General features: G+C 47.5%; 1 protein-coding gene across 1 annotated transcript in view; it reads left to right on the plus strand.

Moving 5' to 3' along the window:
* The first annotated feature begins 837 nt into the window (after positions 1 to 837).
* IRS1 (insulin receptor substrate 1) overlaps positions 838 to 24,796 on the plus strand; it is a 57,737-nt gene continuing 33,778 nt past the window's right edge. Inside the window, exon 1 of the mRNA XM_037139232.2 lies at positions 838 to 5,613. Coding sequence (XP_036995127.2) covers positions 1,885 to 5,592 — 3,708 coding nt within the window. The 5' untranslated portion in view covers positions 838 to 1,884 and the 3' untranslated portion in view covers positions 5,593 to 5,613. The remainder of the gene's footprint in view (positions 5,614 to 24,796) is intronic.

A 24,796-nucleotide genomic window follows, 5' to 3' on the forward strand; every position in this document is an offset into this window, starting at 1 on the left:
AGTGATGTTCTCCCATGCCTTCACCCCTAGGTGTGAATCCCCGCCCCTCGCCAGGATGGGGGCGAAGCTGTAATATTTATATTACCCCCCTAATTGATCAGCAGCTCTAACGCCACAGTGCGGTGTCGGGGCGCAGGGAGGGTTGAGGGTGCTTCCCAGGATCCGTCTGCTGTTTTCGGAGTTACCAGACTCTCCCAATCTCCGCCTGTGGGCGTCCATCTGCTTATTCGAGATACCTCGGTGCAGCAAATGCGGGGATTCCAGGGAGCAGGCAGGCCCTCAAGTCCCTTAGGAAATCTTATAAAAATTCAGATCGCTTCACCACGGCCTATCACCCCGAAACTGAAACATGGCTTTTGTATTCCCTGGAGAGAAAGCCTTGAGTAGAAGCCTCCCTCCCGAGAGGTCGATCTTACCTGTTAGGTAAGCTGCAGCCCAACTCACGCGCCCCCTCCTCCCCGGGCCCTCCCACTCCTGGCTCAGTAGCCGCAGTGCATCCCCGACCCCCTCCCCAACTTCTGCGTCTTCCTGAGCTGGCCCCCACCCCCAACCGTTTTCCCAGACTCCCCTCGTGCTTTCGGGTAGCCACCCAAACACCCCGCCTGCGCCCGCAGCGGGGATTCCTGCGGGCTAGGGGCACCCTGGGTGGCAGACGGGAAGGAAGGCAGTGCATCCTTGCGGGCTGCCGCGAAGGGGCGCTGGCCGAGCGCTGCAAGGAGGCCGGGAGGCCGGGCGCGGGCTCCGCTGCGGCAAGGGGGGGGGGGGGCGGTGGAGAGGGGCGGGAGCGGGGCGGGCTCGGCCGGGAATGTAGAGACCCGGGCGGGAGCCTCCGCGGCGGTGGTGGCGGACGGGCTGCGGAGCGCAGAGGCTCCGTCACGTGTTTTTCTCCTCTGAGCGAGACAGCGGCGCGGTTGGAGGGGGCCGGCGCTCGGAGCCAGACGCCGCCGCTTGTTTTGGTTGGGGCTCTCGGCAACTCTCCGAGGAGGAGGAGGACGAGGAGGGAGGAGGGGAGAAGTAACTGTAGCGGCAGCGCCTCCCGGGGAAGAGGCGTCTTCCTCCAGTCCTTCCCAAGCCTACCCCCTCGCCTCCCGTCCTCATCCCCTCCACTCCTCCCCTGCCGACTGGAGTGAGGGTCAGGGATGTGCCAGTCCCTCTGGCCTGTCCCCAGCTACCCCGGTTGCTTAGTAGCGTTTTTCGTGGAAAAGCCACTTTCTCCGCCTGCCGAGATGGGCCCGAATGGGGGCTGCAGAGGACGCACCCGCGGGCGGCAGCAGCAGCAACAGCCGCAGCGCCGCGGTCTCTGCGCTTGAGCTGGTATTTGGGCGGCTGGTGGCGGCGGGGGCGGTGAGGGGGTGGGAGGAGGCGGAGGAGGAGGCGAAGGAGGAGGGAGAACCCTGTGCAACGTTGAGACTTGGCAGCTCGCCTCCCCCTGCCCAAGGATATTTAATTTGCCTCGGGAATCGCTACTTCCAGAGGGGAACTCCGGAGAGAAGGCGAGCGCTCCTGGAGGGGCAACCTAGGGACCTCAGGCTGCCGCAGCCTGCCTGCACGGGACTCCAGCCCAGGCGGTGAGAGATGCATCTACGCTCCTTCCCGGAGACTTGGGTCTGGGAGGATCCGGGCTGCACTCCTGCCGGACGCACAGCCTTTTCCCTGGGCATGAAACGCCCGTAAACTCCGGCTGGGGCTATCTTTTTGGCGTAGCCACTGCGTCCCTCTTCAGCCGCCCCTCCCAGGAGAAGGGGGGCGGCGTGGATTTCGGAGTCGAGGTTTTGGCCGCCTCCAGCCCTGTTTGCATGCGCGGGGCCACGGCGAGGAGCCTCCGCCCCTCACCGGGTGGTTTTTCGGCGCCTCCCTCTGCTCGGCAGCGGTGGCGGCGGCAGCATGGCGAGCCCTCCGGAGACCGACGGCTTCTCGGACGTGCGCAAGGTGGGCTACCTGCGCAAACCCAAGAGCATGCACAAGCGCTTCTTCGTGCTGCGGGCGGCCAGCGAGGCAGGGGGCCCCGCGCGCCTGGAGTACTACGAGAATGAGAAGAAGTGGCGGCACAAGTCGAGCGCCCCCAAACGCTCGATCCCCCTCGAGAGCTGCTTCAACATCAACAAGCGCGCAGACTCCAAGAACAAGCACCTGGTGGCCCTCTACACCCGGGACGAGCACTTCGCCATCGCAGCGGACAGCGAGGCCGAGCAGGACAGCTGGTACCAGGCCCTTCTGCAGCTGCACAACCGGGCCAAAGCCCACCACGATGGGGCTGCGGCCTCCGGGGCGGGAGGTGGCGGGGGCAGCTGCAGTGGCAGCTCTGGCGTTGGCGAGGCTGGGGAGGACTTGAGCTACGGCGACCAGCTCCCAGGACCCGCGTTCAAAGAGGTCTGGCAGGTGATCCTGAAACCCAAGGGCCTGGGTCAGACAAAGAACCTGATTGGTATCTATCGGCTCTGCCTGACCAGCAAGACCATCAGCTTCGTGAAGCTGAACTCAGATGCCGCGGCAGTGGTGCTGCAGCTGATGAACATCCGGCGCTGTGGCCACTCAGAGAACTTCTTCTTCATCGAAGTGGGCCGTTCCGCAGTGACTGGACCTGGGGAGTTCTGGATGCAGGTGGATGACTCAGTGGTGGCCCAGAACATGCACGAGACAATCTTGGAGGCCATGCGGGCCATGAGTGATGAGTTCCGGCCTCGCAGCAAGAGCCAGTCTTCCTCCAACTGCTCCAACCCCATCAGTGTCCCGCTGCGCAGGCACCACCTCAACAACCCTCCGCCCAGCCAGGTGGGGCTGACGCGCCGCTCACGCACCGAGAGCATCACCGCCACCTCTCCGGCCAGCATGGTGGGCGGGAAGCAGGGCTCCTTCCGCGTCCGGGCCTCCAGCGACGGTGAAGGCACCATGTCCCGCCCGGCTTCGGTGGACGGCAGCCCCGTGAGTCCTAGCACCAACAGGACCCACGCCCACCGGCATCGGGGCAGCTCCCGGCTGCACCCCCCACTCAACCACAGCCGCTCCATCCCCATGCCTTCTTCTCGCTGCTCGCCTTCGGCCACCAGCCCCGTCAGTTTGTCTTCGAGTAGCACCAGTGGCCACGGCTCCACCTCTGACTGCCTTTTCCCGCGGAGGTCTAGCGCCTCTGTGTCCGGCTCCCCCAGCGATGGCGGTTTCATCTCTTCCGATGAGTACGGCTCCAGCCCCTGCGACTTCCGAAGTTCCTTCCGCAGCGTCACCCCGGATTCGCTGGGCCATACTCCACCAGCCCGCGGAGAGGAGGAGCTGAGCAACTACATCTGCATGGGAGGCAAGGGGGCGTCCACCCTCACCGCCCCCAATGGCCACTACATTTTGCCGCGGGGTGGCAATGGACACCGCCACCTCGCAGGCGCTGGCTTGGGCACGAGCCCAGCCCTGGCTGCGGAGGAAGCAGCCGGTGCTGCAGATCTGGATAATCGGTTTCGAAAGCGGACTCACTCTGCAGGCACGTCCCCCACCATTTCCCACCAGAAGACCTCATCCCAGTCCTCCGTGGCTTCCATTGAGGAATATACAGAGATGATGCCTGCCTACCCGCCAGGAGGTGGCAGTGGAGGCCGACTGCCCGGCTACCGGCACTCCGCCTTCGTGCCCACCCAGTCCTACCCCGAGGAGGGTCTGGAAATGCACACCATGGAGCGTCGTGGAGGCCACAGCCGCCCAGACACCTCCACCCTCCACACTGACGATGGCTACATGCCCATGTCCCCAGGGGTAGCCCCAGTGCCCAGCAGCCGGAAAGGCGGTGGAGACTACATGCCCATGAGCCCCAAGAGTGTGTCTGCCCCGCAGCAGATCGTCAACCCCGTCAGACGCCACCCGCAGAGAGTGGACCCCAATGGCTACATGATGATGTCCCCGAGCGGCAGCTGCTCCCCTGACGCTGGGGGTGGGCCCAGCGGCAGCAACACTGCAGCGGCCCCGTCCGGGAGTAGCTACGGGAAAATGTGGACAAACGGGGTCGGGGGCCATCACTCTCACGCCCTGCCACACCCCAAACTGCCCGTGGAGAGTAGCGGTAGCAAGCTCTTGTCTTGTACAGGTGACTACATGAACATGTCGCCGGTGGGGGACTCCAACACCAGCAGCCCTTCTGACTGCTACTACGGCCCCGAGGACCCCCAGCACAAGCCAGTTCTCTCCTACTACTCATTGCCAAGGTCCTTTAAGCACACCCAGCGCCCGGGGGACCTGGAGGAGACCGCCCGGCACCAGCACCTCCGCCTTTCCTCCAGCTCTGGTCGCCTTCTCTATGCTGCAGCCACCGAAGATTCCTCTTCCTCCACCAGCAGCGACAGCCTGGGCGGGGGATACTGCGGGGTGAGGTCTGAACCCGGCCTCCCGCATCATCTCCACCATCAGGTCCTGCAGCCCCATCTGCCTCGAAAGGTGGACACAGCTGCGCAGACCCACAGCCGCCTGGCTCGGCCCACGAGGCTGTCCTTGGGGGACCCCAAGGCCAGCACCTTACCTCGGGCACGAGAGCAGCAGCAGCCGGCCCTGCTGCAGCCTCCGGAGCCCAAGAGCCCAGGGGAATACGTGAATATTGAGTTTGGGAGTGATCAGCCCGGCTACTTGTCTGGCCCCATGGCATCCCATAGCTCGCCTTCTGTCCGGTGTCCATCCCAACTCCACCCAGCTCCCAGGGAGGAAGAGACCGGCACCGAAGAGTACATGAACATGGACCTGGGGCCTGGCCGGAGGGCCACCTGGCAGGAGAGCCCAGGGGTCCAGCCTGGAAGAGTGGGCCCTGCACCTCCGGGGACTGCTACCATGTGCAGGCCTACCCGGGCTGTGCCCAGCACCCGGGGTGACTACATGACCATGCAGATGGGTTGTCCCCATCAGAGCTATGCGGACTCCTCTCCGGTTGCCCCTGTCAGCTATGCTGAAATCCGGACGGGCACTGTGGAGGAGGTGAGCCTTCCTGGGGCCACAGCGGCGGCTCCCTCCTCGTCCTCAGCAGCTTCTGCTTCCCCTACTGGGACTAAAGGAACAGGGGACGTGGGGGCCCGCTCTTCCCTGCTGGGGGCCCCACAGGGACCCGGGGGCACGAGTGCCTTCACCCGGGTGAACCTCAGTCCGAACAGCAACCAGAGTGCCAAAGTGATCCGAGCAGACCCGCAAGGGTGCCGGAGGCGGCATAGCTCTGAGACCTTCTCCTCCACACCGAGCACCCCCCTGGCAGGCAACTCAGTGCCCTTCACTGGGGGGACTGCCGGAGGGGGCAGCAGTGGTGGCGGCAGCAACACCGAGGATGTGAAACGTCACAGCTCTGCTTCCTTTGAGAACGTGTGGCTGAGGCCTGGGGAGCTCGGGGGAGCCCCCAAGGAGGAGCCTGCTCAAGTTTCTGGGGCTGCGGGGGGGCTGGAGAACGGTCTCAACTACATAGACCTGGATTTGGTCAAGGACGTCAAGCAGCGCCCCCCTCAAGGGCAGCCTCCCCTGCCCCCGCCCCCTCATCAGCCTCTGGGCAGCAAGGAGGGCAGCGCCACCAGCCGCTCCAGCGAGGATTTAAGCGCCTATGCCAGCATCAGTTTCCAGAAGCAGCCAGAAGATCTCCAGTAGCTCAACTGGACATCACAGCAGGTGCGTTCTATGGTGACAAAGTCAGAAGACAAAATTGCTGTTAACCTTGTGCCTGAATTCTCTTCACCTTTGCCTCTGGCCCTTCCATCTTTTTTCTGCTTCTTCCTTAGAGAGTGAACTCTGGTGGGGGAGGGGGGCGGTCGGGGCACCCAGGGTGCTCACCCCACAGCAACCCCTGGATGAGAGTCCTGTAGTCCTGTGGGAGTGGCAGCCCGGGAGGGCTGTTCCATTGGAGGTTCCCAACTGTAGTGTTTTCAAAACATATTCTGCAACACCAGTTCTGAGGTTTGTGCAGTTCATGTATGAGAACCTTGATCTCCTTGCTGAAGTTTACTTCTGACTCTACATTTAGGTCACGCCCTGGAAGGGGCAATTCTGCAAAAATATTGGTTAGAACAGAGCCCAAACCTTCACCTAAACTCATTTCCTGGCACTCTTAGGTTAATCCTGATCAGTTGCTCTGTGGACTTTATTTCCGTGATTACACAATACCAAGACAAGGCAAACAGCAGTAGGAAACATTCATTTTTATTCACGCTCTCTCCAAAAGGATTCAGGAATGAGATGGTTAGGCTTGCATATTTAGAAATACTTATCTACCTATGACCCTTTAGAAAGTAATTATTGGTGAGGCTTTCTTTTTGTTCCTGAAGCAGGATTTGTGAAATACTCACACACTGACCCACCATCTCTCAGGCATGGCCGCTTCTGCACATGGTACGCAGTGAAATCTGCATGTGTCTGGGATCCATTATTAGTTAAAAGTTATGGAAATTCAACCCGGCATGCCTGCCTCACTGTTGTCTGTTCTCGCAAAGGCCTGCACAGAGGCGTCACAGAGGTCATCTGGGGGCTCCTGTGCATCTTCTGTGAAATTAGTTAACGTGTTTATGTTGAGAGAAGGAGTATTAGGTCAGGGCAGTGGAGGGGTTTGGTAGGGTTCTGCCTTCCATGTAAAAGACTAAACCCTGTACTCTTCATTTTTAGGACATTTATTATTTGCCTTGAAATTCAAGTGTGGACGCCTCATTAAAAGTTGGAAGTTGGCTTTAGGTCTTCTGTGGTAAGGCTCTGTGGAAAAGGAAGAGCGTTTGTAATGGGAAATTAGCTCGCCCTTCTGTCTACTGAGGCTGTTTTCTGGTGGTCATAACCTTGGGAGGAAGAGAGGAGTATAGTTTGCAGATAATGTGGTGAGCTGGCACTGCAGAAGTTTCCAGCATTTGGAAACACTTTATTCTGACAGTCATCCTTGTGATAGTCTTTTTATATATACTTCACAGAATGAGCTTTTAGAAGCATTATTCTTAATAGCATTCATTGGTGAGAAATTTAATTTGTGCATTTGGATTCCTATTGATAGGTATTTGTTCATGATGAGATCACAGCCTCCTTGATTCTAACAGTTTCCAATATTTCAGCCATATCATTCTCTATGTTACAGAACAAGAAGTAGGTATATGAACAAACTAAGATTTTAGGTGATAGGATATATTCTAAAAAGCAGTAATTTGATCAATACTCAGCATTTATTTTCATGATTCACCAGAGAAGACTGAATTATGTTCATCAACATCAACAGTAAAAATCTTTGAAGATGTTCTGGGGAATGCGAATCCCTCTAAAACTTTACTCGTTTTTGATGCAAAGTCTTTTATTTATAAAGCAATAAAAATATGAAGGAAAAATCCCCAGCAGAACTTAAATTTATAAGATGAAAGAATAGGCTAAGGAACAATGAGTTTTCCTCACCTGTTATATTAATTTGAACAGATTGCTTTACATAGAGTAGAAGAAATAATATTGCTCTGAAGGCAATTGATGACCAAATAGAATTCTCAATTTTAAAATGGGCTTAAAATCCTCCCTATGTGGAAAATACATTAAAAAACAAACAAAATAGTCTCCTGTTCTTAGCTTTCTTGGGGAAAACATAGTATCTGGATTAATCATGTAATCATTTCCCTAATAATCCTGGAGCATCAGTAGGACCATGCCCTAACAGCACCATGCCAGCCAGTTCTACAGTTTATTTGTGAGATGTGAATGGAGAGAGAGGGGTGTGTATCTTTGAAATAAGGCACCAAATGCTACTTGGCACATGGATACCCTGAATGTTGCTTGCTTGTCTTTGCCCTGTTGAGCTTAAACGTGTGATTTGATAGTCAATTATACACTGAATCTGAAAGAAATCAAACCTGTCCCTGGCAAACAACTTTTCCTAGAAATATGTTAACTTTGTGAAAACACAGTAACTTCCTGAGCAATTACTACCCTTGCCTCTTTCCCATTTTTTCAGGTGAAACCTGAAACACGAGAGGCAGTGGGATGCTACAAAGAGTGAGGAATGTGCTGGCTCTTCTAGCCCCTCACTTTAAACATCTCTGCTTGTCTGATGTTTTTTGCTACTAAAGGAGAACATTCGCGAGGCATTTATTTAGCTCAGGTGCCCTCTGCTTCACCCCCCCTGTAGCCACCTTTCCTGTGTCTCCTCTAACTTGGTTCTGTCCGGCTGGATTGTTTTCTCGGAACCCTCCTCTCCCATTCCCTTTGTTTCCCACCTCTTATTTCATGTTCCTGGCATTGCCCACCCCCCCCTTCGCTCCATACCAGAATTTCTCAGTGCGTGTGGCCTGCGCTCTGCAGAGTCAGGGGAGAGCCCAGGAAGGCGGGCAAAGAGGACACAGCAGCCCAGTTACTTTCAACCAGCGTTTACCTCACATGTGTTTTTTCCTTCCAAACTGCAGCTGGGCAGATAGAGCAGGCTTTGGCAAAGACGGCATCCCTTTTTTTATTTTTGGAGGGGACGGGTCAAAGATTCTGTACCTCCACGACCACCTGCCATGTCTCCCTCGCTGTGTGGGCTTTCTGTCTGGCGCACACCCTTCGGGCTCTGGCACTGTCCCTTTTCCCCAAGTCACCTCTGCTTCCTGCATTCCTCTCTATTTATTTGCCACTTGGCTTCCCCCTCCCTCCTAGCCCCCTTTTGCCAGGGGTTGGAGATTCTGCTGTGGGGCCCAGTTTGCTCTCTGAAGTCTGCCACCCCGCCCACCTCCGGTGGCCTGGGGGCGCTGAGGTGGCCGGAAGGGGGTGGGGGTGGCCCTTCCAGGGCAGTGGTGGTGGGCGAGCCGCTGCCCCTGGGGCCAAAGCCCAGAGAATGGCTCTGAGGGGGCGGGGCAGACAGGAGCTGATTGGCCCCCACCAGAGCCAATCGGTGCGAGTATCAGCTGAGCTGTGCCCATGTGGGGCGGAGCCAGGGGTGGCCAGGGTCCCTTAGTGGCCGCTGGCCTGGCGTCCAGGGCAGCCTTTTCCCACCCTCTCCCTCCATCCCTTTCCTGAGCCAAGCACGAGCCCCTCCCACCCCCTCTCAGAGGAGGTTCTGCACTTAGCCTTGTGCAGCCATCGAGCCTGGAATCCTAAGAATGAGAAAGTCCAACCAGCCCACTTGACAGGAGTCAGAGACAGACACTTCCTTTTATTTTTAATTGAGAAAAATCCGGGCCGTGACCATGTGACGTGCCCCATTTTGTTTCCTTCTGGTTACTACGGTTTACTAAGACGCCCTGTTCCTTCATCTTCCTGTCTTAAAATCCAGGAGCAGGAGGGAGCTGCAGCCCATAGTTGCAGGGTTTGATGGAGCTGGCTCAGGACCCTCACATTTACATCCCTTACTACAGGGAGGGAATCATTGGGGAAAAAACTCATCTGGCCTGAAATTGCATTAGGGTCAACTCTATATTGAATGCCTGCAGTTTGCAAAGCGTGGACAAAAACGAACTCTTCTAGGCCCCGAGGGAGCTCACAGAGAAATGAAAACGTCCCACAGGAGATTCGTTACAAAGGCTCGGGTCAGTTTCCTTTCTGAGGTTGAAGGAAATGCCGCTTATGCCCCCCAAAACATTTATTTTTTGACGTCCACAGCCCACGTGAAAAGTCATCAGGACAAGCTGGGGAACCAATTTTGAGAACCTGCGAGATGGGTGTTGTGCTCTCTCAAATAATCAAAATTATGTGAGATGTATTACTATACGGGGTGGAAACTTTGCTGAGATCTGTCCTTTCTAAAATAAGGAAGATAAGAAAGAGAACTACCTCCCCCTCACCCCATTCCTCTCAAATGAGCATTTCTCACCAGCCAGCATCCCTGAATCCTAACCAAAGACAGCATTTTCCCTGAGGTGCGCATAAGAACACACTAAGTAAAAATGTAAGGAAGGAGGACAGCCCTGGTATAAATGCTACTATGTATGCCCTGATCTCTTGTTCCAGAAAACTTTGAACACCTAACAACCTTCTTAATATTTGCCATTGTTTAGGTAGCTTTATATATATATTTTTAAGTCAATGAAAAGTTCTATCTATTGTAGTCATTTATGTGATTACAACCAGATGAATACTGTCTCCAGGATTGCCATACAGTAAGGGACTTGGAATTCAAAAGTGCATGTCTCCCCCCCCCCCCCCCACCCTTGGTAATCAAAATTCCTGGAAACTAGGCTCTCTTGACTGATGCAATGGAAAAAGCAGCTCCTTGGAGCCAGAGATCTTGCCTTGTAACAGTCAGTGCCCTTCACTAGCTGAGTGACCTTGGGCAAGTCACTTAAGTTCTCTGGACCTATTTCCTCATTGGTAACTTGAGAATTTTGTTCTGAACTATTCTAACCTCCCTTTGAAGCTCTAAACATAGGAGTATGTTGGAGAAAATGACTGATATTCTTTAATGGGTCAGTTGTAATGAGGATTCTTTGAGGAAGCTGTGGATGGGTCGCAGTGAAACACATTAGAATATTTTGTTTTGTTCTATCCTGGCTTTCAGGTCAGACATTTTTTATGGTTTGACAAAGGGCTGATTTTATCCTTTTTTTTGTTTAAAGGGGGAGGTTGCAGGTTTTAACAGACCTTCACACAAACCCAACTGACTGTACCAGTTTAAGTTTTTGGAATTTTCTATAGACTGGATTAGGCTCCTCCCCCTCATCCTTCCCTACCCCACAGTACAGGTCAAGCTTTAGCCAATCCGTTTCTTGACCTTACTCTGCTTATTCTGTTGGAAATCACCCCTTTCTGAAGTCATAGTTCATGGGTAATGTTTCTTATTTGCACCATCAGAATCATTCATGAATGGAAAAGAAATCTTGAGAGGCCAGATGGGTCTGTAGGAGATCTTCCAGAATTTTTTTGTTTTTATTTTCTGTGTTAGGTGTGTGAAAAATCTCAATACTTCTCCTGCCATGAAAATGATTGTCATCCAGCCTTTTTGTGCATTAGGATTTTTGATTGGTTAGTTGAACCATACACATTTTTTCTGACCCAGTGGTATCTTGGCTATTGAGTTACCAGTGTATGCAGAAGTGTTGACCTTTTGGGCACCTACATGTAGATTTCATAAGTCATTACAATAGTCTACGGACTCTTTCATTCAGAACTTCACTGACTTATCTTTTTCCAAGTCCCCTGCTATGGTCAGATATATTTCTTAGCTGTATGGTCTGTAAATGGTTCCTTTTATTTTGGTGGGTTGGTGATTTCAGGAAAACAAAACACAATGTTAAGGTTTTGTTTTGCTTCGTTTTAAAGGGAGCCATTTCCTCAATTATTTCCTCATGTTGCAGAGTTACTGGAAATTGTATTCAAGGAAAATAGCTTCTTGTGAATTCAGTTTGAAGTCAGTTTCACACTAAAGATTCCATAACTTTTTTCATACTGATATTCTTTGTGTTTAATCTAATAGGTATTCCACCACCTTTATAATGGTGTAATTGATTTATTTCATTGTTTTATAAGTCCATCACTATGTGGCAAACTTTAAACTCTTTTTAAAATGTTACTGAAACGTCTTCAGAAGTTGTAATCAGACTGAATGTTAACAGAATTACATTTTGATATTAGTAAGGTATAATAGTATACTAATTTCATACTCATTTTAAACTAATGTGAAGTAGTTACAAAAAAAGTTATCGTAAGCCTTTCTAAAATATTATCTATTTACTTCTAATCTTGTCCTACATTATGGAAATGAATGTCTCCCGTTCTTAATTCACAGAAAAGGGGGGAAGATGGAGTAGATAAGCATAATGTACTGTCATCTGGGGGCAAAGGAATAGTTTCCATTTTAATAACTTCCTTGCTGAAGGCTCTGCTATAATCTGTTGAAATAAATTTGGTTGGATACATGTTATTTGTGCTTCTTCAATGAGTCAGTGATCTTTGAATAATAGAGCTTTTAAAAGTGATGTGTTTGTGTTGAAAGGCTGCTTTGCTTTCTCAACTTCTTTTCTGCGTGTTCATTAATGATGGCAGCAGAACTGAGTGTGTAGGCCAGGCTCTGATTTTAGTCATCTCTGTCTTCAAGCAGAGGGGAGCTTTTGTGGTTTCCCTGCCCCTACCCTGAGTGTTTTATTGAATAAGCTGAGCTGCATGTATTGTTTTCCTTTTGTCATTCCCTGTTCCCCGCCCTCCCACCCCCCACCCCCCACCCCCCACCCCTTCACACCTGACCTGGCCCAGTTAGAGCCAAGTTCATACGCAGTGAGTGCTAATTGCTTGGCCTGAGGAAGATACAGAGAAACCCCAGCTGTAGTAAGGATGAAAGATAAACTTTCCTCCTTTTTTTCTTCTGACCAACATACGCTTTGATGTGAGTTCTCTGATCCTCCTTGACATATTTATGTCCTGTTGCTGAACAGTATCACTTAATCTGGAGAAGTTGATAGTTAGGTTTGTTGAAATGATCAATGAGGCATTCTTCCTTTCTTTTTGTCTCCAAATATGTCGGGTGACAAGCAGACTGTATTTTGTAGAGAAAGACACAATTCTTTCTGTTAAGAAGATTATTATCTAAGACAGGCACAATTTTTAAGAAATTATAAAAATGCAGTAGTTAGTGGATAGTGAAAGAGTAATTACTATGTCTTTAATTGTTACTTGTTTGATATTTGATGGTCACTTCCCTGTTCATTTAAAAATTATTTGAAGGTTTCTGTGGGATATGATCAATAAATTGTACTTACCCTGGAATTTTAGGGATTGTGGGAATAATCAGAAGAACTTTAGCACCTCCAGCGTAACGTTAGAGGCCGCCCCCCAACACAGATGATCTGACCTTGGTCGCTACACCACCGTGTCTTGTTGGGCCCTCTACTCCCTCTCCTTGGCAAACACCACGGAGCACCTGTTGTGCTTCCAACAGCACATTTTCTTGAAAGAAATGGGGGTGGGCCCTTGGAGAAAAAATAGGAGGGAGGGAAGTTCCTCCAAGTGACTACCAAATTTCTTAGGGCACAATTTATCTGGATTCAGATAAATCAAGATCCAGAGCGTGCCATCTGCGGAAGTCAGCATTTTTTGTATACTTAGCTGGTGAAAGTGCTTCTCCCTCAAAGTTTTGTGCTTTTTGTTATCGATCTAACCAGGGCTTCCTGCCCCACAGTAACACCAGCGTACACTTAAACAGTGTATGAGGCTGTTGAGACTCCCTTTTGGAAGAGTGGCCCGCTTTCAGATAATCTGCTAGCAAACAATATTGTCAAGAAGCTAGAAAAAGTTGTCCTTGGCTTTTTGTCCAAGTGACAGAGCTAGGAGAGGGGTCCAGGTGTTAAGTGAGCAGGAGTTCAATGAGTTCTTGTTATGGGTTGGTAAGGGTTAGGAAAGGGAGGTGGGGATGGGGGTGGGCGGGACGTGGTGGGGGCTGCAAAAGACCCTGTAAAGTCTCTTCTTTTGGTCTTAGAAGCTCTATTATTCAAGGACTTTTTCCCCCTTTCAGTGGGTACTTTTTATTTCTGGTGGTGAAAGGCTCTAACCCTCTGAATGCCGGTGCCCGTGCTGGCTTCTGGCTGGAAGTAGAATCTCCTTTGAGAATTTGTCATGGTTCTCTCTTAACTGTGCATACACACACATACTCTCCCTCTGTTATGATGGCGTGAGTCATATTTGTTTTGAAGTTTGTAGTAGTTCCTTCCAGAAACATAAAAAAGCATTTTCTTAAGACCATCACGTTTTATGATTGCTTTCTGTGCCTACTCTCACTATTTTTTTCTCTTTAATTTTTGGGGTTTAGGCAGTACAGACACATGCTGTAAATTTCAAGCAAGTTAGCCATGTTTTAAAAACCTGCAGAATGAAGACTAGGGTCCCTCCCACTGGGGTCACCCAGCTTCTTTTCTCTGGGGCCATGGTCAGTGCTGGGCTTTCTTTGTTTATCTTTCCAGAGATGAGCTGCCTGTAAATTTTGAAGCTGAGCAATAAAAAGTTGATTGAATGCCCTTTGCTCGAGGTCCCAAATTTCTGCACGAAATGAACACAACACCCAGTATACCTCTTAAATAGGCTCACTGCATTTTTGTTCTGTTAAAGAGAAAAAAGAAAAGTGTTTTCCATGCCTCCTTTGAGTTTTGTGTTTGTACAGACAGATTAAGGAGGGCAAGGTGTCTCAGTTTTAAATATTGCCATTTAAAATCTTTATTACTTTTATTTTCTTCCCCTGTTCACTTCCATAATAGTACTCAGGCCCTCCCCATTCCCTACCCTTTCCTTCCCCTCCCCATGAAATGAATGATTAGTTCTTAATATAGTGTAGTAGGATTACATAGAAAGGTTAAGGGTCCTTCTGAAGAGTTTCTGGACACCAAGGTCTCACAGTTTTGAGAATTCAAAAGAACTGATGCTTTTTTATTGGAGTAGTCTTTCACCATTTCTACTTCTGGGAGCAGTTTAATATAATATTGCATGGAATAATAAAGTCAATTCCTTGACACTAGTGATTTCCTCTAATTTTCTTCAAAGTTATTAATGCTTTGGAGAAAAGGAGTAGAATATAGAGAACCTCTTGTTCGTCCTAAGAAAGATATGTGTGTCACTGAGGTCATTTCTCCTTTGAACCAAGGAGAAACTCTAATGTTTAAAAACACTGATAATTGATGCCCTGATATTCTTTGCTAATTGTAGTCCAGGTAGAATCTGAATGGAGTGGGGGGGGGGGCAGGTAGCCCTTGTTACAAAACAGAATATGGTATTTGAGAATATGGTAACAGGTCACATTTAAATCAGAATTAACAGTGTTGCATCACTTCTGGTGACTCGTCAATAAGCATATGCTAAAAGCAATAGTATCAGTTTTCTTCCAGATCATCTATCTAGAGCAGGGGTCCCCAACCTGTGGGCCTGGACTGGTACCTGTCCCCATACCAGTCCCCTCCTGCCCCCACCCTGGTCTGTGGAAAAATTGTCTCCCATGAAACCGGTCCATGGTGCCAGAAAGGTAGGGGATTGGAGACCACAGATCTAGAGTAAGGGGGAATGAAATTCATCAACAGGAAGGAACTTTTTAAAAAGCTGTCAAAGGGGTTTGTCTGTGAAGCTATCTAGTTTCTTAGGTGTGTGCACCTACACATCATTTAGCTTTGATGTGTAGCGAATCACCCCCAAACCGATTGCCTGAAAATGTCTCTCATGTGCTTGGCCACACTGCTGGGGGGGGGAGGAAACTGGGCTGGCTTCTGCCAGTCTCACCTGTACAGGTGGGCTCGGCTGGTTTTGGTCAAGGAGGGTTGTGTGAGGGCTGGCGGGTCTCTGATGGCTTCCTTCACTTGTCTGGCAGATAGTGCTGGCTGTCACTCGGGGCTTGCTCTGGACTGAGCCCCATGTCCCCTGCCAGCCAACCTGAACCTCACGAGGCATTGGATGAGCTCCTAGCAACAAGAGAGGGCAAGCATGCACAAGCACTTTTCAAGCCTCTGCTTATAACACGTTTGCTACTTTCCCACTGCCCAGAGCAAGTCACAAAGCCACAGGCTGTTTCAAGGGGCACAAAGTAGGTGCTGCTTCTTGATGGGAGAAACCAACTGTGTTTTGATTAATACGATGCACACGCATCTTTATAAATGGAGTTCTTGGTGTCATCTTTAATACTCCCTTATCAGTTGCGTGCTGAACAGTTAGAATAAAATCTTCTTAGATGTTTACAGTGAATATGCTCAGCTTGGGGTGAAATATCAGTGATTTCCTCATATTAGAGTGGTATCACTTTTTCCCTCTTATTATTTTTTAAATTTTATTTTCCAGTTACAGTTTACATTCAGCATTACTTTTGTTGTATTTTTCAGGTATTTGCCTCTTCATTTTTCTTTGAAAAATGGGAAAACTGTTCCCTCAATACATCTTATTAAAGTTCATACTGCAAGCCAAGTGCTAGAGACTAAAATAGGCGTGTCCCGTCTCTGTAGTGTTTCTGGGAGGGAGAGAACATGGGATTAAACAAAGGATTGTGTTCTGTAAAATGGGGTCTAATGGAGGACAGGATATGTCAAAGCAGAATAATGGGGAGCCACTTAAAATGTAGGGGAAGCAAACCATTTGAGAAAGTAATAAATAATGTGGCTTTATCACTCAGGTTTATGGAGGTGGAACAAATATTTTTCTATCACATGTTCCTTGGATCAGGCTTTGGGATGGCATTTTCTTGTAAGAGTTAGATTTTCTCTTGAGCATGCCTCTTGAGAGTGAGGGCTGGAAGCTCACCTCTAAGAAAAATATAAAAAAGGATACCAATGTTTTTGGTACTCGAGGCTGGTGTCTATGTTTTTAGTGCCATTGGTAGTTGTGGTACTATCTGTGCTTTTTTCCCTAGAGCAGAGAATGACACTTTCTAACACCCTCAGGTGGCTCACAGAGGCTTGGAGATCAGTGCCTAAGGGACCCCAGGAGCCAGAGGGCATTAGGCATCCTGTACCCACCTCCATCTGCCCTTGACCAAGACTGCAGCTGACCCTGTGAACACAAGCTGAGACCTTGCTCAGAGAGCTAGACCTTTCCTGGGGTGAGGTGGGGAGCAGTATCCAGAAATGGAGTCAAAAACTTTTCAGTAGTTTGAAGGAGGCTTTCCCACGGGAGCACAGATCCGTGTCTTGGTGCTGCTGAGTGGCTAATCATTGGAAAGCAAGTGTAAATGTTTGTAACGAAGCATGCCAGGCAAAGCCAAGGTTGTACTTTTACTACCTCTGTGCCCCAGATCACCCACCAGGCAGTTCACATTTTTCTTTTGCCAGAATCTTGAACGCCTCAAATGTTCCTGAGGCCACAGGACAGAACAATGCAGGGCACTGAATAAAACATGTCATGGTGAGGGCCGGGGGAGGGTGCCCCTCAGGTGTTTTGAGGGGCTGGCTGAGTGGGGCTGGTATTTGTATCTTGATCTTGGCAATTGCCGTCCACCTCTCGACCCCTCCCTCGCTTCCTCTCTCTGCCCCCCCCCATTCCAGCGTACTCTTTGAACCACAGCTAAACAATAACTTTCTTTCAAAAGCAGATCCCATTCCCTCTGGTTCGATTAAGGACTATAAATATTACATCTATTTAAAGAACGGGTAATGACTTAATTTCTGAAAACATTTTACTTCCACTAGTAGGGTTCCCTGGAAGTCACTGGGATTATAATGAAAACTTTCCCTTTTGCCTAAACTTTACCGTGTGTGTGTGTGTGTGTGTGTGTGTGTGTGTGTGTGTGTGTGTGTGTAGGAAGTGGGACAGAGGGTTAGGGGATGGAAACTACAGCCCAATAAAAAGGGTTATATTCCTAACACTAGGTCTTTAAAAACATTTTGCAGCCGCTGGTCCCTCACAAGCCCTTACAAGGGACGACCTTCAGAAAGTGTGCAGGCTTATTGTTTCTCGCGCCTTTGAACTGGGTGAGGAATGTGGCCCCAGACGGAAAAATGAATGGCTGGTGCTTTTAGCCTCCAGCCTGAAATTCGCTGGAGGAATGTTATTGTGCCTTCAAAGCCTGCGTCCCACCAGGCTGTATTCGATGGGCTCCTGAAAGGCGTCTGCATTATCAAGCACACAACAAAAACCCATGCCACCCAATTTGATCTAATTCACTGGCTACTTTTAAGCAGATTTTATACTAATGTCTCTTCCCTAAGAATAGAGCCCCCCCGTGCACTGTTCTCTCCCACCGCAACTGGAATGATTTATTGTTTCTCACGAGGTAGAAAACTCCAGGCTTTTGGCGGGTGGGGGAGGCGGCTGTTGGGGGATATCATTAGCAAGGTGGAATTTTTAGCTCAGGAGAGTTCTGAATAGACTTGCCCTATAGGGTAGTAAAATCGCTTTTGTAATGTAAAATCAGTGCATTTCGATGATCAGAGGAAATAGTGTTTTATTTCGAGGGTTCAAGTGTACCTAGCACCCTGCCTCCTTTCTTTCAGAAAGTTTTCCCCATCCTGAGAGTTGGACCCCCCCTGTGTCCCCCTGGCTGCTGGGTTCATGGAGCTCTTTCCAACTAACAGTTGTGAGCTCTCTGAGAGTAGACTCCCTCTTCATTTCATGACTGCAGTATCTGAGGAGGTGCTCACTAAACACTTGCCAAGTGATGAATTCGTTTACCAATAATTCAGCAGAAACTCGTCGAATTCTGGGAGAGGATGGCCTTAGAAATGTCTTAAACAAAACAATACTGTGGGTGGGTTTTTGAATACATCAAACCATTTCACATGCCAAATATTTTACAATTCAAATTTAACAATATATTTTAAAGTAGTCGAACAGAATGACGGGAGTCCTCCCAAATCTGATATGAGTGGATTTGAAACCTTGGGTAACATTAATTCCAATTGCATCATCCCTATCTCTGAAATCCTTGGATGCTTCCTCCGTTCCCCCAACTGTTCTCTTAAAGATTGACAGAAACTTTGCTTTGTTTTGACAAGATTTATTTCTCTGCTTTCAACAGTAGTGCGTCAACTTTCATTCGACTAATAGAGTTCTTCTGATGTTAATTGTAGCTTACTGATCTAGGTCGTAACATTGCATTTTTACTGAGGTTTAAAGATATCAAAGCAATGAGAAAATTATTTGAAAAACAATTATTGTATTATGGGTACCTCTAGTTTTAAAAGGAAGTCCGTTAAAAAGTATGTGATTCATAGAGTCCCCTTCTAATTTGTCCCTGCTCACTTGGCTTTTCTTCCTCTTGGGTTTATTGTTGCTAATTAGTCCCTCTGCTAAAATATGGGTAAGGTCTGGGAAAAGAAATTAAATTTAAGCAAGTCCATTTTGCCGGCATGGTGCTTGTTAGCTACTCTGCTAAAAAGGTACCTTGCCCTGGAAAATAGAACCTAATTACCAAGATATGAGACTTCCCCCCTGCATGTCATTTCCACTCTAGATTGAGGCTGAGCTAGGTTGATGAGCACGGTAATAGAATATGTATTCTGGTTTATCGGCTCTTATAACAGTTCCTTTTAAACATTGGTTGAGATTTCAAGTATTAAGCTAAAACGTAGGATTCAAGCAATTTCACAGAGAGCAAAACATCCATCAGACGTTAATATAAAATCCTGCAACTCCTTAAGATCTGTAATGTAAATGTATTCTGTTCTATTTTAAATAGGACTTCAGTTTTCTCACCCCCGCATAGTCATTTGACATTTATGCAGCTTTCTAAAACTTGACCGTTGATGCTGCTTTCTGACAGCTAGGTGTCTGGGACTGAGCTTCGAGGCTGCTCCTCTTTCTGCAAGCCAGCACGGCTGACCAGGTTTGAATGCTTAGTGCAGCGAGCCTGGCATTTGGTAGATATTATCTGTTGTAGGTACTGAGTGAATGAACGTGGAACCGTATGTTTTAAAACTGTGGTAGGGAAAATATACCTATACCTCCTTTATCTGCAGACCAGAATCATACTCTATTCAGGAGGACAGAGAGTCGTCCCAAACTCTGTTACCACTACTTCCTGTCTTACAGTTTTCCATTCATTCCATAATTAAGCCATGGTGATGACTGGACCTGGGAACTTGAAAAAATCAGAACTTGTCATGAAGATAGCATTAGGGAATTGCCGAAGACTCAGATGTTTGTCCACCAGACAGGAGAGAATGTTCTGGGTAATTAATGTAACGAGGGGTTAGTGAGTTTCTACTGAGTGCCAGCGTAGGCCTAAGCTCTTGACTTACAACTGTAAAGAAAACAGACGAAAATGCAGGCCCTCTCACTGCTTTCCTGGGGACACGTTGATTGAGAAGACTATGAAGGACCAGCTTCCCCGGAGGGTGGAGGGACACATGAGACCTACTGAGAGAAGTAACTAGGACTTCTGGCCCCTTTTATGGACTCGAGGGGTTGACAACCTTGATTGATTTGTGCACAGAGTTTCGCTTAAATCTCAAGATGTCCCTGTGCCTGGATGCAGGAGCGTGGTTGACACAGCCTGGGGCTTCTCGGTCATGTGTGAGGTTACCCTGTGGCTCTCAAATGAAGCAGAGGCTGATTTTTCTGACATGTAGGGCAGGATATGGAAGAGAGAAGAAAGTAAGCATTGAAGTTGATGTGTGTCTGCTTGGTAGAGGTTGTTTTACCCACAAGGCAAGACCTGGAGCAGGCGACAACTAGGGACAGGCGTGAGGACAGGTATCTCCTGGGGGACCCTGGGAGGGCCTGGGCCTGGCCAGCGAGGCCACCAGCGTGTGTGGGGCCACATGCTTGTGTTGGTGAGTTTCCTTTTCAAGACGATGATGCAAAACTTTTCTGAAATTTTGTTTGAAAGTTATTTTGGAAAAGTATTTAATATGCTTGCTTATCTGTACATGTATTCTTTGTATAAAATGTTTGGGAGGAAAAGACTAGTTAGTACCTTGAAACTCTTCATATAAAAAGCTGTTGTCTGGGTATTATTATGTATTTTGCTAGTAAGGATCTTCAGACTTATTTCTGTTAGATCCATACATCGCAAGAGGAAATCCCACAATTTTTAGTCACCGTTTCAAGTGGTTAACAGCTTTTATGGTGAGGAAATTCCTTTGCAGGTAAGTTAAATCCTCCACTGTCGGGTGAGAGTGTTTTCCTCATTCTGACTTTGGCAGTGGTGACAAGTGATAACTCTGCCCTATTTTTTTTTTAATTGAGGGTATACATTATAGTTTTATCAGAAGATTTAAGTTTATACGATACAAAAATCTAAGTAGGGCCCAGTAAGATTCTAAAAACAAATTAAAAATGAAACACAATGAATGTATTGAAATGTACAGAAGATAAAACAGAAAATCATAACAACCTCAGTACTGTTACTAATTAGTTTGCTAAAGAGGAAATAAAACTGGAAATGAATTTAAACAGAAATTCTTAGAAGAAAATAGCCATAAATATAAAATGTTTTAGACATGATTAGACAATGCTAATTAAACTGAATATGACTTTCTGGGTTTTAATATAATATATATTCATTTGCTGAAATTTAATTATAGAGTCCATTTCCTCTGAAAGGAATTTAGCATCATCTACCTTTAAAAATAAAACAACAACCAGTAATTCATCAGATACAATTTACAGTTTGGGGTTCTTTAAAGTGTCCAGGAGACTTAAAGGTGTTTGGAAGCCATTTAGAGAGCGGAACACATCAATATTTGTATATTTACCTAAACTTGTTCTATCACTCATTTTTACTCAGTAGCTTTTTTAAAAAAGCATTTCCTCCCTTTGTGACACGCAAGATGCTCTGGGATCATCCCGTTTATTTCCTGCCCCCGTCCCAGTATCTGGTCCTCCCAGGAGCCTGGGTTCCTTTCACTGGAAAAATCACATTGGAAACTCTAGGGTCTTGGCACAAGATGCGTTTGCTGTACGGGTTTCAGTTCTTTTTTGCCCTCTTGGCTTTCCAAGCAAGAAAGTGTGTGTTTGTGTGTAGACACAATCTTTGAAACTACCCAAGCAGCAGGATAATTTTTTCAATCTGACGTAAGGTGACATAGACTTTGAGTGCTCTCTTATCTATTTATGAGCTTTTCATTGTACCTACACTCACTCTGTCCAGAAAGTATCCAGCCACCTACTGTGGAAAAAATAGAGACCATTATTGAAGAAGATACAAGAAACACACTGTACATGGGACAGTGACACCTCAATCCCCTTCAAAGTAGGCACCTTGGGACCTCACACAGTTCTCCCAGTCATCATCAGCTGCCCCATTGTATTTTCCTGAATCTCGTCGACAGTGAAATCTCTTCCCTTTCAAGGTGATTTTAGTTCTAGGAAAAGCCAGAAGTCACAGAGTGCCAAAACTTGGCTATAGGGTGGTTGAGTCACTTGGGAGATCTGATATTTTGCCAAAAAACTGCACGAGATGTGATACATGAGTGGGGGGTGCGTTGTCATGATGAAGCTGCCAATCCCCAGTTTTCCAAAGCTGTGGCCTTCAGAATCTTTCAAACAGTTTTTGCGATGGGCGTTCAGGGTTACTGCAAAATTGGATGCAGATTCATTGCTCTACTTGCTCGGTCATTTTGAGTGTGAAGGCCACACAGTACACATGCTCACTCAGTGCACCTGTGGCCCCCATGGACTAGTAGAGTGAAGTCATCATTGTTCATGCACGCATATTCCAGTCTACTGTCCTTGGCTACAAGATTACACTGATGTCACAAATACCATTCTCATTATATTAACAAAGGCTGGATGTTTTCCAGATAGACCTCATATATACACAATCTATATAGGTATAAACATTTCTGTATGTAACTATCTGTATACTAAGCTAAGTATGAGTTCATACTGATGCCTCTTAAGTCTCTTAATGCTAAACAGTTTCCACGCGGACCATGGTAGCCCCCTCCCCTTGCTTATCTGTCACACTCACTCCAGTATTGAGAAACCTGGCTCTTGCCGTCTTTCACCCATTTACTTGTGAAATTCCACCACGTGTGTATACAGAGCAGGGTCAGAGTTGTTAACTCATGCCCCTGGAGGGAACAACTTTATCAGTAGAATACAGTGCTTATGTGCAGTGTTAATTTTTTGTTTTGTTTTTGTGCCTTTGGTATTATAGACTCACTTCATTTCCGAAGTTACTTGGGTCATTCCCCCTCTCCCTGCAAAGAGGTTTTTGTGTGCATTTGTGATACATTTAGATGCTTTCAGATTCTTCTGTCCTATTCTGCATTCCACCTGGGATAAGTGGTCTCTTAAGTGATTGTTTAAAATTTGCACATACGAAGGTTTGCTCCTTATGTTAGGAAGTTCTATGGGTCTGGACAAATGCTTCACATTTTGTAAAACACTATCATGCAGAATAGTGATACTGCCCTAAAAATCCCCTGGGCCTTTCTAGTCGAGTCTACCTTCCTCTCTCCAATCTGGCAACCACCCATCTGTTTATATTGGTGTTTTGCCTCTTCCAGAATGTCATATAATTTGACTCATATAATATGTACAGTTGTCCAATTGGCTTCTTTGACTTGGCAGTATGCACTTAAAATTCATCCACTTTTTTTATAGCTTGATAGCTCATTTCTCTTATTGCTGAATAATATTTACTTGTATGGATGTACCACAGTTTGGATCTCCAGCCCATTGACTTTTCATGGGATATTTCCCTAAAGAATATAGCCGAAGATTTGCTTCCTGATTTCTCCATGTTCTCCCCATTTCAATCTGCTTCATGCCAGTGTTTTATTTGTTCAATGCCAGCCAGACTTACAGATAATGATACCACCTTGGAGACACTGTGGTCATGAGAGCCTTTCTTAAACGCTCTTCTTCGAAGGACTTCGTTTTTTGGATTTTTTTTTGATCAGAGTTATTTGAAACCTTCTGCTGGTAGTTTAAAAAATATTTACAATATGGCCTTAGTATAGGTATTTATAAAATCTTCATTTTTTTTTGTCCTTTATCGTCATTGATTCCCAGTCTCAGGGAATCGAGTTAATTGGAGCTTGGTTGTCATGAGTTCTGGGTGTCCAGTGGGAATCTGGCACTGGCCCCAAGGCCTATCCCTGTTTGGATTCAGAGTCTGGGGACCAGATTTCCGTGCAGGCTGCAGGGTCTTGCTGCTGGCCTTGCACAGGGACCCCTCTGGGGTGGGTGAATCAGTGCTCATCACCTTTGTGTGGGAAAAGGCAGCTACTTAGCAATTGGCTAAAAGGGGCTCGAAGATCATATTCATACAGTCTTTCAACACTCAGTAAACTTTTTTGAGCATTTACTATGTACAGAGTATAATCATCCTTAAGGCTGTGGGGCAGGTCATCAGAAGAGGGAGTGTAAGGGCCCAAGGGGCAGCGGTCCCCAACCTTTGTGGCACCGGGAACGGGTTTTGTGGCAGATGATTTTCCCATGGACCGGGGTGAGGGGGATGGTTTCAGGATGATTGAAGCTCACCTCCTACTGTGTGGCCAGTTCCTAACAGGCCACATTTGGTTCTAGAGGTTGAGGTCCCCTGCCATAAGGCATAGATGCTTTATTCAAATACCAGGACAGAAAAGAAAGAAAATAATAATACCCCAGGCATTTATGCTCCATTGTCCCATTCCACAGTCCTTTTTTTCCCCCTTGAAAAACACAGACATTGATTATTTTTTCTCTCTCTCTGAAATTGTCTCAGCTTGTTGTGTAGTTCTGGCAGCAGAATTCCTGACATACTAGATCACAGAGATTACAGCGAGGCGTCTTTTATGCCTCTGCATGTGTGCTTTCTCCATATATTTAACCTTGGGTTACATGTGTAATTTTTCAGACGCATTCCCTTATAATCAGTCTTGCTGTCTGTACTTGTTGACAACAAAAGCCTCTGGAAAAGTTGTTTGAAAGATAGGGCCCGGGGGGTTCTTTATATACATCCTTTTCACCAGAATGAATCTCTGGATAGAAGTTGTTTTCTAAACTGTTTAAAATGTAATTGACCTGAAACAAGTCTTATGTTCTTTTGTGAACCATATGTTAAAAATAGAACTATATATTTGCTAATGGCCGTTCTTTCAAAATTTCCAGAAATATCCCAATTGAGGTCCTCAGGTCATGGACTAGAGACAGTCACAGTATCCTCCCCAGAATTGTGAGGCTGCTTGATTTTGCACATTTTGGATTGCCATCTAAGTCTGCAAGGGGTGGGGATGACTGGACTGTATTTGCATTTAGAGTGCTACTAACCCTCCGGAGTATGTGTGCCGGGCTGTTTATGAAACAACTTCAGCTGACAGCTGAAGATCAGAAGGTTCTATTTTGGGAAGTGTCCCAAATGTGAGGTTCTGTAGTTTAAAAAAAAAAAATTTAGTGCCCTAAAGATAAGAATACTTAAAACAGGAAGCGGTGGTAATTTATTGCTTCCTGTACAAGTATTCTTATCAGTATGATAAGCGTGAGGTTTCAGTTCTGCTTTCTCGATCTGCTTTTCTTTCCTTGTAGTCAGCTTCTATAAGAGGAT

The sequence above is a fragment of the Artibeus jamaicensis genome, unplaced genomic scaffold, assembly GCF_021234435.1.
Source record: "Artibeus jamaicensis isolate MK-2021 breed Jamaican fruit bat unplaced genomic scaffold, CSHL_Jam_final contig_1015, whole genome shotgun sequence".
Classification (NCBI taxonomy): Eukaryota; Metazoa; Chordata; class Mammalia; order Chiroptera; family Phyllostomidae; genus Artibeus; species Artibeus jamaicensis.